The sequence below is a fragment of the Osmerus mordax genome, chromosome 19 (assembly GCF_038355195.1).
Source record: "Osmerus mordax isolate fOsmMor3 chromosome 19, fOsmMor3.pri, whole genome shotgun sequence".
Classification (NCBI taxonomy): domain Eukaryota; kingdom Metazoa; phylum Chordata; class Actinopteri; order Osmeriformes; family Osmeridae; genus Osmerus; species Osmerus mordax.
Genome location: NC_090068.1, coordinates 7,375,365 through 7,389,899, shown reverse-complemented (window position 1 = coordinate 7,389,899; position 14,535 = coordinate 7,375,365). Strand labels below are relative to the sequence as shown.

Below are 14,535 nucleotides of genomic sequence, written 5' to 3'. Positions count from 1 at the left end.
AGAGTTCACCCCTGAGGTACTGTGGCTATCCCATTAGCTGTTGAGTGACTTGCAGCCGACTCGAACTGGCAGCCATGAGTACGACAAACCCAGCAGTACACCTACACCCCTCTACTCGCTTTCGATTCGGAGGCTTTGAAACCCTCCGCTCCTTCTGCCTCCCCGTCTTCGTAGGGATGCACAGGCACGCTTGGTGTGCATCTCAGGCAGTGACAAGGACTCCATCGGCTCCTGTGCCATTGTAATATGTGGGTCCAAGTGGGGCCTTGGTTTCTGTCTGACGCCGAGACTTAAAGCTGCTCATCATCACCTCTCCCCAATTCCAGGCAAGGAGGTAGAGTCTGGGGGTCTTCCTCCATCCTCCTATTAGGCAGAAGTCTTACTGATAAAAGCCCAGGCTCTCTGCTGCGGTACCCAACTAGAGGGCTGAACACATCATACCTGCGTACACAGCACCTGACACAATCTCATACAGAGCAAAACAAAATGGAAGCTGCTCAGACCAGGTACTCAGTGATCAGTATAGCAGTCCATTTTAAGATGGTTACTACGAATAAAAAGCCCTGTTCCGGTTTTATGATCGAATAAGTGAAATCACATTGGGGACTTTGGGGGTGGGTCTGTATATAAAGAGCTCTTTGAACTGAGATTTTTTAAATGAAGCTTTTTTTTAAGGACGTGGAAAAATCCAATCTATGACTCATCTTTCTGGCAGCTTTTTATATAAGTCTAAGTCGAGGACTGTGTATTGTGTTGAGGATTTCACTGCAGGACCACAAATTCTGAATCTCAGGCTTGTCAAGCTGCCATTTTCTGAAGGGACAGACAAAAGATAAAGACGGACTTATACCATTTTCCAATCACTGTTCTTGGAACAGGGCCACGACTCATTTACATTACAACCATGACACACACAAACACACACAAACACACTCCATTCACACAAATTGGCGGTGTCAAGAGTGGTTAGCCAGCATGCTACAGGGCTAGGTTAATCCAGCGTCAGTGTTTACAGCCGAGGAGTCTGGGAAGGCAGCCCTCGGCTTCCGCTGTTGCTGCTGGAATCACATAAGATGTTAACAAGTTAAGTGAAATCTCTCTGGCAGGCGAGTAGCAACCGCCTCCTCGTTCACACTTTACCTAGCAGCAGGTCACAGTAGAGCACCCTGACTAACACCTCCAACCTGGCAACCGCCGCCCCCCCACCCCCCTCCCAGGGGCACTTAGAGCTTGGAGAGCTCTGAAGGGCATCTCAAAACCCGTGGCAACAGACGCAGCCCCGAGGTTCGAGGTAGCTGGAGGCCCTTACGAAGATCCTTAACAGTGCGTCGTTTTCCTTGCTGCCGTTTCGAGATCACTTATGCTGACCTGAAAGGGAAATGTTGACGGAGGGAAACCGTTCAGCGGAATGGCACACATATCTCTGCGTCTGCGTCCTGTTCCAAAGTCCGTCGTGAGAGATGAGCCCGCGCTGGTCTGTCCTTCCTCTGAGATGTGGGCAGAGCTGAGGGAGTGAGTGGCAGGGTTGGGGTGTGCCAAGCAGAGCTGCAGCCTGGCACACATTCCCCGGCTCCTCTGCGCCAGGGCTGGATGGTGGTGCAGAACGGAGGGGTTGGGAAAAAGGAGAGAGAACCCAAACTCCACACAAACCCCGAGCGCAAGTAGGCCAGGCCGGCCCTCCTCCCCCTCCTCCTCCCCCTCCTCCTCCCCCTCCCCCTCCTCCTCCTCCTCCCCCTCCTCCTCCCCCTCCTCCTCCCCCCCCCTCCTCCTCCCCCTCCTCCTCCCCCTCCCCCTCCTCCTCCTCCTCCTCCCCCTCCTCCTCCCCCCCTCCTCCTCCCCCTCCATGGTTGGTACCCATCCACCGGGCTTGCTGTGGGCTCTTAACACTGCCTCGCTCTACTGGAGACCCCGTGGCTTTCAGATACAGAGAACATTGGCTGTCAAGTGCAGACAGAGGGGAATCGTGCGATATTGGGTGGTAGTGTGTGTGTGCGTGTGTGTATCCGTGTCTAACTATGCATTTAGGACGGTGGGTGTTTAAAAATTGAACAGGGACATCAGCAGAATAATCTGCACATCAATGAGGGGAGGAGTGGGGTGTGGAAGGGAGGTGTAAGTGGGGAGGGGAGGTGGAGGTGTAGGTGAGGAGGGGAGGTGGAGGTAGGGAGGTGTAGGTGGGGAGGGGAGGTGCAGGTGGGGTTGGGAGGTGTAGGTGTAGGTGAGGAGGGGAGGTGGAGGTAGGGAGGTGTAGGTGTGGAGGGGAGGTGCAGGTGGGGTTGGGAGGTGTAGGTGTAGGTGGGGTGGGGTTGGGAGGGGTGGGGTGGGGTGGGGAGGTGTAGGTGGGGAGGGGAGGGGAGGTGAAGGTGTAGGTGGGGAGGGGAGGTGGAGGTGGGGAGGTGTAGGTGGGGAGGGGAGGTGTAGGTGGGGAGGTGTAGGTGGGGAGGTGTAGGTGGGGAGGGGAGGTGTAGGTGGGGGGGTGTAGGTGGGGAGTTGTAGGTGGGGAGGGGAGGTGTAGGTGGGGAGGGGAGGTGTAGGTGGGGAGTTGTAGGTGGGGAGGGGAGGTGTAGGTGGGTAGGGGAGGTGTAGGTGGGTAGGGGAGGTGTAGGTGGGGTAGGGGAGGTGTAGGTGGGGAGGGGAGGTGTAGGTGGGTAGGGGAGGTGTAGGTGGGGAGGGGAGGTGTAGGTGGGTTGGGGAGGTGTAGGTGGGGAGGAGAGGTGTAGGTGGGTTGGGGAGGTGTAGGTGGGGAGGGGAGGTGTAGGTGGGGAGTTGTAGGTGGGGAGGGGGAGGTGTAGGTGGGTAGGGGAGGTGTAGGTGGGGAGGGGAGGTGTAGGTGGGTAGGGGAGGTGTAGGTGGGGAGGGGAGGGGAGGGGAGGTGTAGGTGGGGAGGGGAGGTGTAGGTGGGGAGGGGAGGTGTAGGTGGGGAGGGGAGGGGAGGTGTAGGTGGGGAGGGGAGGTGTAGGTGGGGAGGGGAGATGTAGGTGGGGAGGTGTAGGTGGGGAGGGGAGGTGTAGGTGGGTAGGGGAGGTGTAGGTGGGGAGGTGTAGGTGGGGAGGGGGAGGTGTAGGTGGGTAGGGGAGGTGTAGGTGGGGAGGTGTAGGTGGGGAGGGGAGGTGTAGGTGGGGAGGGCTGCGACATGTGCCTGATAAAACTTTAATGGCCCCTTCCCCTTCATTAACGATATGCCCGGGTTAACCCTGATCACAGAGGCACCCATGTACAAGAAGCCCCGAGTCAGCCGGGCCCCCGGGGCGTTGGACCACCACGCACTGACACCATCCCCATATCAGTCACAACGAAATAACGCCGACCAACTTCGACAGTACAAATTAATTTTACAATATGATGCTTCATCACATTTGCAGATTTTATTAAATATCTGACGTTTCCAAATGTCAGAATAGATGAGGATTTCCCGAGTGTCCTGTGCAATCCGATTTTAATTAATCCCCCCCCCCCCCCCCCATTACCTGTGTTTGAGGACAGAGCTCTAACACTGTTTCATTCCACAATCCTAACTACAATCCAGAGAACAGCGATATTATTAATATCTCCCTTTCAAATGCAAATTCCCCCTCATACATAAACCATAACTCCTGAGGTGGCTTCTACGGCAAGGGCTTATATTATAGGATGGCGGGGGGCCTAACTTGCCAAGTCTTTATAATCTAGAATGAAAGCCAGCCATTTGGGCCCTGGACGGGTGGACAGGAATGCCAAGCAGCAAGCCACCTGCAGCTCCTGGTCAGGTCTCTGCCGTCCCAGACCGCAGAAAGAGCTCATCTCCACGTTCACAAACTCCATTTGGCAGGAAGTAACCAGTGTGACGGTGGGATGTAAATCATTGATTGTGTTTCACGGTTGGTCTGGTGAAACCTGTCAACACTGACGTGGTTTCTGATATCATATTTTCCTTTTCTTTTCCCTTAACCTTACACGTTGCTTTTAAAACACGGGTTCAAATGCCAGCAGTTCCTTCGTGTAATATGCTGTCCGAAACCCTATTGAATGCCCAATTGTTTGCATTTTAGGTGTAGTTGCTTGTCAACACATATCAACAAGTTGGTACTGTCACCCATAGGCTACCCTGGATTATGTCAAATCATATTCAGAGATGGCAAAACCACCTTCTCATTCACGGACATGTCACTCTTCAATCTAGCCTGACCCAAATGCATCTGGTGATTTTATGAAAAAGTATGTTAGTGGTCTGTTAACATGGTCTGATGCACTGCTCAGTCTGGTTGCTTTGTACAGCCATAGACCATAGGACACTGTGACTTTTCTGTTTCTGCAGACAACGCCTTAGAGATTGACTCTTGGTATGGCAACTGTACTGCAAATGCTGATATTGATTCCTCTGTCTTAATTACCATTAATGTAGATTAAATAAAGTCAAATAAGGTATTATTTATTGGGCAAGGTAGGCAGCCAGGCCTATTACCAGTCACCCCTATGGACTTTTCACACAGTGAAACAAACGGAAGGCACAATCGACAATAGATTGAAGCCAATCTCCCACGCTCCAGCTGTGGAGCACGCTGCTTACCTGCCAGGAGCTGGATGGGATCTCGGCGAATTTCCCCAGTCCTCCGAACGTGTAGCATCTGTACATGTGGTCCAGAGACTCCGAGCAGTGCCAAAGTAAGCCGAAGCTCACCGAATCCTTGTTCTTCAGGTGGTCTTTCACAATCCACGCAGGGGATATAAAACTGAAACTACACACGGCGACAAGAGCGGACGACAGGAGGACCCAAAAGCATCCCACGCAGCTGAACATCCTCGCAGCTTGGGGCAACGAGCTCGGAGACAGATCAAACCCAAACCCGGCTTCTATCTTCTTACGATCCAGCAATGAATGCATTTGGAGCTCACACGCCCAGAATAGATCAACTGAGGTTGCCAACTAATATATTAGGAGAAACTAAAACTATATATTCGATAGTCGTAATGCAAAGAGCGGTAAGTCCCAAACATTGGCTGCAATTGTTTAAAAAAAATGCAGCCTATGTACTAAAGGTGAACTCTGAAAATTGGTTTCCCTAAGAACCTTTTAGGCTTACCATCCCCGGTAAACTACGTCTGGTCGCAGCCTACTTGTAAAGCGTGAAATGTGACAGGACACAAAAGATGTCACACCCGTGCGACGGATACGCAACTGTCATTCCGTAGCCGATCGCAGATGAGGTGTGGAATATTGATTTCCTCTTATTCCAGCGGGCTACGAATACAATGTGTGATGTCGCGGCTCTGTGGGTCCAATATCAGTAATGTATCTTAACAGTTTAGCAGAAGTCTTGATGTTATGGCTACGCGTGGTAACCGGTGTGCACTGGACACAAAAGTATCCAGATTGACGCGCGCATCATTGCGCGCTATGAACACTCAGGTGGGCGTATCCTCTTCTGTTGTATATTTCTCCGGAGGTATCCAAGCCAACAAATATGCACCGAACCAATTAATAAGCAGAAGGTGACGTCAAATCTAATTAGTAAATGATTTCGAAAAAATACAAATAACCCGGAAGAAAAAAAAGACGAAACATATTCATTTAATTTTCACATATTGATAAACACAAGTCTTTGTTTAGCTTTCTTAAAACTCAACTATATAAAAGTATTGATAAAATGATTAATAGCCTAATTTCTCATTTGTTCTAGCCATAAGCAGAGTGTATATCGCCACCTGCTGGTTTAAAGATGGAGGAAACTTGCTTTAACCCTAAGGTAGGCCTATACATTTAATAAAAATAACAAAAACGTAAATGTAGTTTCATGATTGGCATCTCAAACGAGCAAAAGCTACCACTGACTGCTAGATAAACGAATTAATGAATAATGACAGACAAACGAGAACATTTCAGTAATGTATGTATTTAAATCAAACACAATTTAAATATATTATAGATTAAGTACACATTTACGTCAGAAGACAATATTATAGGTACATAGTACCAAAAGTCTTTTCTGGTTCTCTTCCACATTTCAATGAGGTTTAAAGTAATGACATTGTTATATTCACTGAGTACATCTTCCAATGGAACAGTCTTCGTTGAGATTTTTCTTTGTCTCAAAATAACACAAAAAAGAAATTACAATCACCATGAAAATAACTGACATTAATATATGGGGGGCAAACCAGAAATCTCTCTCTCTCTCTATATATATATATATATATATTCAACATTTATAACATGGAGCCTGGAGTTTTTCATTGCAACTGGGGCACTTTAGTCCATAAGGAGTATTTCTTCTTGTATGTTCTGTAATGATATGGACAAAGTGCTGGGGGTTGCTACAAGTGGTTGGCCAAACCAGGAAGTGACATAGGTCCATTCCAGTTTTACTGTAACATTTCCAGCCATTCTACAGTACATTGGAGCACAGCCAAGGCAGGACAAATAAATCGCATCATTGACCCTCTGGCAAAACCTTCCAGCAGGGCCAGGTAAAGTCAGTGTGCATACACAAGTAAAACTGTACAAAGCCCCCAAAATGATGGGTTCAAATAAAATATGTATGACATTTCCAAGCCACTTCATCTAAAAACAAGGAATGGGCCATGTAGGTGGGACTGGGGGGGGGGCAAAGAAGGCAGAGAAGGAGAGGATAAGCACATCTTTGTGGAGCCTGTCGGGTCCCTGCAGACCGAGATACAGAGACTCGTTACAGAGCCACAGAACTGACTGAGGTTGGTGTTTCTTTCGATCTCTCGGCACCGTAGTGTGTCTTTGTCCTCCCGGGGGGGGGGGGTTTGTTCTGGAGTGAGCCCGCCGTGCATCCTCTTGGTTTTCCCTCATCTCCTCTTCATTCTCACAGAGGACTTCAATAGTGTTACGAGCTGGAAGGGTGGGCGAAATACTTCATTTTTGCGGGGGTGGGGGGGGGGGGGGGGGGGGGGGGTTTGGTCACACATACTCGGACGCCCGCGCTCTCGCACGGATAAGATGTCTCGGGAGGTCATGGAATGCCTTGCTCTTTCCCTGACGGGACGCGTTTCATCGTAGGTGGTGTGCGGCCCTGTCCACCAGCGTGTGGGTCCACCTGTCTCAGGCGGAAGGAGGAGGAGGAGGAGTGCCCTTTGGTTCTTCAGAGGGGTCATAACTGCAGACAGACAGAGAGGAGTCTTTCAGAGACCTGGACCGTTACAATACAACATGAGACGTCCTCGTCTTCAGAGATAGGTCACCTATTTTTGGGGATATATTCGACATAGCAACAACGTCCACATAGCTAAGTCGACACAGGGTTTGGAAAGAGCATTGGCAATACCTGCATTTCAGCTTTCCTAAATCAACACTCTGCACATGCTAGATTTCGATCTTTTAGGATGATAATGTTTACAGGCTGTCCAATCAAAGCGAGACTGAAGGGCCAGACGTCCTATACTGCGCTTCCATTCACTGTTCAGTGGGTTGTGTGATGTCATCGCCTACCTTGGTGGACTTGCCAGGGGTGTCATGGTGTGCCTGGTGTATGACATCATTGACAATCATCTTTGCTATCTTCCAGGCCATCTCTTCCTGTGCCTGAAAAACCAGACACAGTACCAGGGGGATTAACCTACTGTCACACCCAGGATTAAATGTGCTTCTCAACAGCGAGGTCATCTCGTAGGCATTTCAAAGGACTTTGTTTACCTCATCTGAATTGCCTTGAACCCATTTCTTCATGGCTAAGGAGAACATGGAACCTGCGTGAGAAGAAAAAACCGTTTCTTTTCTTTCACAACAATGAAATCTGTTGTCCTGAATGCCTAGAGGGTTTTTCTCCTCTTGAAGAATGTGATCTGAGAAATAATAAATAATAGATTCCTTATACACTCGAGACATTCCAAATCTGAGAGCCCCGAGTTTCTTTTGGGGCCGGCTTTTACATTTTTCAAAGCTCTGTCGGGTTTGAAACGATGATGAGAATAGAGACAGAACACTGGTGGAGAGGGGCTCTATGCTCCCTCAACCAGAGTGCACAGAGAAGAAAGAAAGAAACGCAAGGACGAGAGACAGCAAGCAAGAAGAGAGATTAACCCCTTCTTAGAGCCTCCTACCTTTGGATTTCTTCACATCCGGCTCGGGTTCAGCCTCGCCGATGAACTGTCCCAGCTCATTCACCTTCCCAAACGTCATTTTCCTGCAGAGAGCACAGTCCTGACAATTACATTTACATTTAATCATTTAGCAGACGCTCTTATCCAGAGCGACTCACAGTTAGTACAGGGACATTCCCCCCGAGGCAAGTAGGGTGAAGTGCCTTGCCCAAGGACACAACGTAATTTTTTACCCAGCCAGAATCGAACCGGCAACCTTCTGATTACTAGCCCAATTCCCTAACCGCTCAGCCACCTGACTCTCAATGACTTGGCATAGTGAAGAAGACTCTAAAATGAGGATTCATGGTGATGCTTTAAAAAAAAACATGTTTGTGCTGATGGGGCATTAGTCACGTATTAAAGCAGCACACTTGTTCCAACATCAAAGAACACCTCTTGGCACAGCAACGCTAAGAGGAGGGCAGGCGATGGGGTGGTGGTGCATCTGTAATAAGGCCAAATTGGCTCTTCTAGGACAGGAAGAAGAAGGAAGAAAGGCTGGGGTCTTACCCAGCGTACGGGCGCTGGTACAGGGATTCCGGGTCGAGGCTGGCGATGTCCACCGTTATCGCCTCGTCAAAGTTCTTCAGGATTTTCACTGCTGCCTTTTTGGTACCTTGCTGATGTGGGAATGAGGAATACACAGTTTTGTCGTTAACATTTTTCTTCTTTTTTTCGTTGTTGCAGTTATTTAGCTTGGAGCCTAGAAAAGCCTGAGTAAATACTGTCTATGTGTCTGCTGAGAGGAGGTAAGGTACATGTCAAGGGGCTAAGACTGGTTCCTGGAGGGAGGTCAGGGTATAGCCTGGAGCAGGTGTGTGTTTACCTGAGCTTGAGACCCGTCTGCGGTGTTTGTGCTGCGGTCGCCTTCGGTCGAGGCACCTTGACCCGGCGCGCTTGCGTTCACAAACTCATCCGCCCGAACACAGTTGATGAGGTCATTCAGGTACTTGTAGTAAAGGTTACTAGACAGGAAACCTGGCATGTAGACCTGACCGGGAACACAGAAACGGGATGAACTTTCCGTTGCAAAGAAGAACCCTTTGAATTTCACTGGATGCTGCCACTGCTACAAATGTCTCCCATAGTCTTCAGGGCCTGGCTGTTTTCTACCTCCCCATCTTGCTTGATCTTTGGCAGCAGCGATGCAGCACTAATTCTCACTAACATCAGGGAGCCTGTAAAGGGGTCGAAAGGCCCCCAAGGTGAAGTACAGTCCAGGTCAAAACAATAGTTCAAGCTGAAAACAACATCGGACGAAACCGGAGATTCTTGCTCTTTGCCGCCATGCAGTGTGATCTGACTGGAATGGAGTTCCGACTTGAAAAGGTAAACGAAGGGGCAAGAGTGTGGAGCGGGCTCACCTTCTCCATGGTGGTCCAGGCCTGTCTGAGAGGAGTGGTGAAGCAGTCTGGGAGGGGCCCTCCCTCGCGACAGATGTTCGACTCGATCTCCATACGCACTGCGTCGTCGAAGCCCAGAGGGTTGGTGGCTTGGAGTGAGAAATATCTGGAATAACAGACGGGACAAACGTTCCAGCATGCCAATAGATAAGAGTAGTCGCTTGAGAAGCCAGTTGGACCGTTTGTCATATTGGCTTTATAGTATGTGGTTTACCATCCTGTAAAAAGGAGACTTACTTGTCGTAGAGGATCATGGCATCATTCTGGGCCTCCTGGCCGTCGTACTGGCCCTTCTTAGCAGCTAGCTGGTCCTGGAAGTTGTCTGCTGCCAGCCAGAACTGGAGCACATTCACTGCCTCCTCCTTCTCCATGTACTAGGGGCACCAGTGACAGAAAACAGGTGTAAAATAGACACTGATGTGTAGATGTCCGCATGTCTGCCTGCATAGGATACAGTGTGTATTTTTTGTGTGGTGGACATGACTTGTGGTGCCAATCTGTCTCACCTCAGAGAAATAAAAGAGGGCTGATTCGCAAAACAAGATGTCTGCCAAGAATACAGAGCCACTTGTCAACACTTCAATCTGGTATTTGCAGAAATGATGGTTCCTCAAGAATTCAGTAAAGTGCCTGTGAAACGAGACTAGATATAAACAATTGCCATTTTCTATTTGATGGAGCATTTTATGGAGTAGGGATGACAAAGCAGACATATTGAATGTCATCCTTGCTGTGCCAGTGCAAATCATTACAAAACACATTCACTTCACATTCACTCGTGTGGAATGAACAGGGATGACACAGTGAGACTTACTGTTGCTCCAGGATTGTGAAGACTACAGACTGGGCAATTACAAAGCAGTTCGGGTCCACAAGCCCATCCTCACCGCAGATTTTAGCTGACAAAATAGACCAAATTATCCAGAAAAAAAAAAAAATGAGGATTCCATTTAGGATTCATGATGGGTATTCTATAAAAAAATAGAGTCAACCAAAGAGGTTGTGAGTGTATTTCTTACCAACAATGTCATTTCTGATCTGTTCAGTAATAGGGATTGGCCTAACAGCGTCTGGAGAGATGTACTTGGTGAAGATATTCACAGCATCTTTCTCTATACCTGAAACACAAAGAAACCAGCCGCACGATCATTCTCTGAACATTCAACGTCAATAATAATTGGTATGATAGTGGTGTGGAAATCCAAAGGCATTGAGGTCCAGTAGATGGAGAGACGACTGCCCGAACGTACTCTTCATGAGCTTCTCTGAGAGGTCTCGGAGGGCGTTGGTGGACTGGGTCTTGAACGGCGTCCCGGGCCTGGAGGAGGGCTGCCTGTTGGGCGTGTCTGCTCTGGGGGTGCCGGGCCGCTGGCCTGCCTCGGAGCCGAAGGAGTCCCTGTGGACGAGCTGCCCCACGGGGCTCTCGCTGGCACTGTCCTGGGGGCTGGGAGTGAGGGGCTGGGAGGAGGGCAGCCGGGCTGCAAAGGATGTCTCTGCGGGGTCCGGCAAGGTGGGGGAGGCGGGGATGGAGGCGGGCTCGGCCAGGGAGCTGAGTTTGACCGAGTTGAGGCTGTGGGCTCGAACCCGGGACCAGCTGGTGGAGCGGAAGCTCTCGGCCTCCAGCCAGAAGCGCACCAGGTGGTCGGCGCCTCGCGTCTCCAGGAACAGGGTGTAGTAGGGCACGGCCACGTTGTCCCGCACGATCTGGTCCACCGTCTTGGACAGGCGAGAGCGCGTCTCCTGAGCCAGGTAATTCACACTGGAGCGCCCTGGAATACACCACAGACACAGCTCGAGTTAAGCCCTTAGAACCCGGGGCGGAGTCACACTGCTTGAAATCAAACAATAACACACTGCTGTCAATAATCTATTCAATTACATAATTCCCGGGTCAGGTGACGAGCGCAGCCATGTCAATGAAGCTTATCTGGAGGACTCCATTCCACATTATTGCCACAATTAACGGTGAGCTGACTGAGGCGTTTTGTTATAGCTGCTGGTGCTTTTGCGTGGCTCTCATATGATATCAGCTCCAGAGACTGGGCAGCCTGCCATAGTAGTCTCTGCTATGCCAACTTTCCCACTCCCTCAACAGGAGTTTGTGCCCTCACAGCACCGGTGACTACAGTAGCAGCAGTAATACTAGTAGTAGTAGTCATTCCCCCTGGCCTACAGACTTCCAAGCCAGCATGACCTCAGAGCTGCAGCACAGGTTCAACCACCTTAACAGACCTGCTCCAACATGTGGTGTCTTCACCATCATAGACAATAGTGGACGTGTATTGAAAGTGTCAGGGCAAGGGTTGAAGTAAACCTCTCGGGAAGCCTGAATGGCTCACATGTCCAAGAAGTGTTTTTAATGCAGCAGATCGGGGTTTTTTGTTTTTGTGGGTAAGGAGTGGACTTTATCCTACTCTCAGCTTTGTTCTACTGAAGGGCTTTGCAGTGGGTTTGGTGGCGTGCTGGTCAAAAGGCTAACCCTTGCATGAAGGCGGGTGAAGCCTTCGCAGGATTAGCCTATGAGCATTCGCGGAGGCCAGTTGGCAGTGAAGCCCATTTCAACGGGACCGGCAGTCCAGTGGCCCCACTAATATGACTCAAGCAGCCAACTCAAGCGTGGACACGTCCGGTCGAAAGGAGGCAACTTGGGAGGAGGGGGCTCGTTCACTCTACAGTACTCGTCAGCGACCTTCAAAAACACAACATGTAAACCATGATCGATGACAAGGGCCGTACCGAGATCCCCGAAGTGTTCAGCCTCCATATGGCTTGGCTGCTTCTTGAGGATGGCTGTGCGCCCGCGGGCAAAAGAGTCCATGTTGGCGGAGATGGCGTTGATGGCCACGTGGCTGGGCCCAGCCGCTTCCTGGATGGCATGGTGGTTCCTGGGGCCAGGAGATTGGGGGTGGGGACTGGCTGGTGCTGCGAGGATGGGACAGTTACATTCAGGAGAGTCCGTTCAATAAACAGTCTCAACAGGGACAAAGTCTGTGGTTGCTTGGTTACGGGCATGGGGTGGGGAGTGATACAGAAGACAGTGTTCTGTGTGTGTATACCTTCTGAGTGTTTTAGTTAGAAATTGCTCTCACAGTTAGCCTTCTCTGACAACACCGAAAACATTCTAGCTTCACACTTCACCTGATACTACTGATATCGCTTTTGGGGGGCCATGGCGCAAGTATGTCTGCATAGTTTACCTTAATATATAATTTTTTTTCTAAATTATTACAGAAATGAAGACAGACCACTCCACTAACTTCATATGTTAAGGAGTTAGAGAGAGGCTCTTTTGAAGTGTACCACTATGATCAAAGCACTACCTTTCCAGAGGCATGTGTCAAAAGTGCTTTTAAATAACGAGCAAGGACTTTCCCTAATCTCTCTGCATTACCAACACGAGCATCCGGCAGCTACCTATTAACATAGCAGTCATAATTCTACAGAGAGGGTGCAATATTACCTACCTCTATTGACTTTAACATCAGCTGGTTTCTCGAGTTCCTTGCCTTTTGCTGTGGGCAGAAAGGAAATATGACTGTAATTAGAGCACTGGAACATTGGACTGACAATGGAAAGGCAGATCAGTAACTCCAATATCATGCCTTTATTCAATGAAGGCTAAGGAACAGGGATGATACAGTGTTTAATGCCAAGTAAGGCCTCAACAGCCCCTTACATAAGGAGTCAGGAAACAGATAGACCTGTGAACCTGGAATTTTGCCTTTTAACAAACAAGTAATTATGTCCTCAGTTCTATGGGAAGATAAGCTAAGAGAAAGAGTTACTTGCTGGCACAAATCTGGTATGAGAACATCTTCATTTTAAAATAATGCTCAAACCCAGGTCTACGCAAACATGCACATTAGTCATCTTCATTACATTACGCAACCTAATATAGCTGATAACACTGCAGAATGAAACGGATCCTATGTTCACAAGAGGCACTTCAGGCTGTCAGTGAAGGAGTGGGTCAGCTGAACTGAGGAGCCCTTGAGGGAAGCTTATGCACTGCATCAGATGGTAGGCACATGCTAACTCGAAGCTAGTATCTAGCTTCGTGAATCCCCATAGCATAATACCTTAAGGTGTCAAGCAAAACACAACATGGAAATATAAGACTTGTGAAATAACATGTCTTTTGTACCTGTAAGACAATATTGAGCCTTATACCGACATTGTGCATGATGTAGTTTGTCAATGCAATGTGACATTACAACCAGCTTTATGCATGATCTGACTTGTCAATGCAGTGTGGCTATGAAGTGTCACTTTAGGGCCGGAGACATACCCCTCAGGGCTGGCATAGGCCAAAGAACCAATCTGCAATCACGCCTGTATGCATGATTACTAGCTACATATATAGCTTTAACGAAAACTTAGAAGCTAATGCAAGGTGTTAACCTAAGTCCTTACCAACGAAAGATGAAGAAGACCAACATATTGGAAAAACATGACAATTTAGAAGTGTGTACCGCTACGTAATTGCTCTTATGGCTGATGTTTTAATATTGAATTTAGATTTCAAAACACCGGCCGCTAGCGCCGATTGCCATCCGTACACACGCCAGCAACCTGGCAGTGTGTGCTAAGCTAATAGTTAGCCAACGTTTGATGCCGAATAGGTATGGATAATGCATTACAAGGATGTTCACACTATTTATGCTAGCAAGGGCTGGATACCTACGCCAGCTAGCGAGCTATGGCTTGCAATAATAATACATTTGCTAATTTAGATGATTTTGAAAAACTGGCACCGAAAATACGTTCACAAGTGCACATTCCTCAACGTCTGCCGCGGGTGTCTTAGCTAGATAGATAGCAACACCCTAACTCGCTAGCTAGCTCACACTTCCTCACCTTTCCTCCTGAAAAAAGACATGACGATTTTCACGCTCTAAATGTATCCTCAGCTCAAAGACAACATCCCGTGAATTTGCGAGTCCCTTCATTCATAAGCATCGATTATGAACGACGGTGTTCGATTTGGCTGCAACCGCGGTGAAGCTGTCAAATCCCAAATCTAGCCTTTCTACAACCAGTGGCCATA

General features: G+C 48.9%; 2 protein-coding genes across 2 annotated transcripts in view; both read right to left on the bottom strand.

Moving 5' to 3' along the window:
* Nucleotides 1-5,043, bottom strand: part of LOC136963272 (LHFPL tetraspan subfamily member 7 protein) — a 63,282-nt gene extending 58,239 nt beyond the window's left edge. Inside the window, exon 1 of the mRNA XM_067257343.1 lies at nt 4,547-5,043. Coding sequence (XP_067113444.1) covers nt 4,547-4,861 — 315 coding nt within the window. The 5' untranslated portion in view covers nt 4,862-5,043. The remainder of the gene's footprint in view (nt 1-4,546) is intronic.
* A 734-nt stretch (nt 5,044-5,777) lies between these two features.
* akap10 (A kinase (PRKA) anchor protein 10) lies at nt 5,778-14,470 on the bottom strand. The gene is made up of 15 exons (XM_067257154.1): nt 14,346-14,470; nt 12,953-13,000; nt 12,225-12,410; nt 10,739-11,257; nt 10,508-10,606; nt 10,303-10,387; nt 9,995-10,118; nt 9,726-9,862; nt 9,450-9,594; nt 8,912-9,076; nt 8,596-8,705; nt 8,044-8,126; nt 7,637-7,689; nt 7,433-7,525; nt 5,778-7,100 (listed from the first exon to the last, which is right to left on the bottom strand). Exons 1-15 carry the CDS (start codon nt 14,365-14,367, stop codon nt 7,095-7,097), a joined length of 1,875 nt encoding a protein of 624 aa, XP_067113255.1. The 5' UTR covers nt 14,368-14,470; the 3' UTR covers nt 5,778-7,094.
* Nucleotides 14,471-14,535: the final 65 nt, after the last annotated feature.

Excerpts from the sequence above, each read along its gene's own strand:
- akap10 (XM_067257154.1), bottom strand. The coding sequence starts at position 14,367 with ATGTCTTTTTTCAGGAGGAAAG. Across the intron at positions 12,411-12,952 it reads TGATGTTAAAGTCAATAGAG|CACCAGCCAGTCCCCACCCC; the intron begins GTAGGTAATATT and ends CCATCCTCGCAG. Across the intron at positions 7,526-7,636 it reads TTCAAGGCAATTCAGATGAG|GCACAGGAAGAGATGGCCTG; the intron begins GTAAACAAAGTC and ends CTGGTTTTTCAG.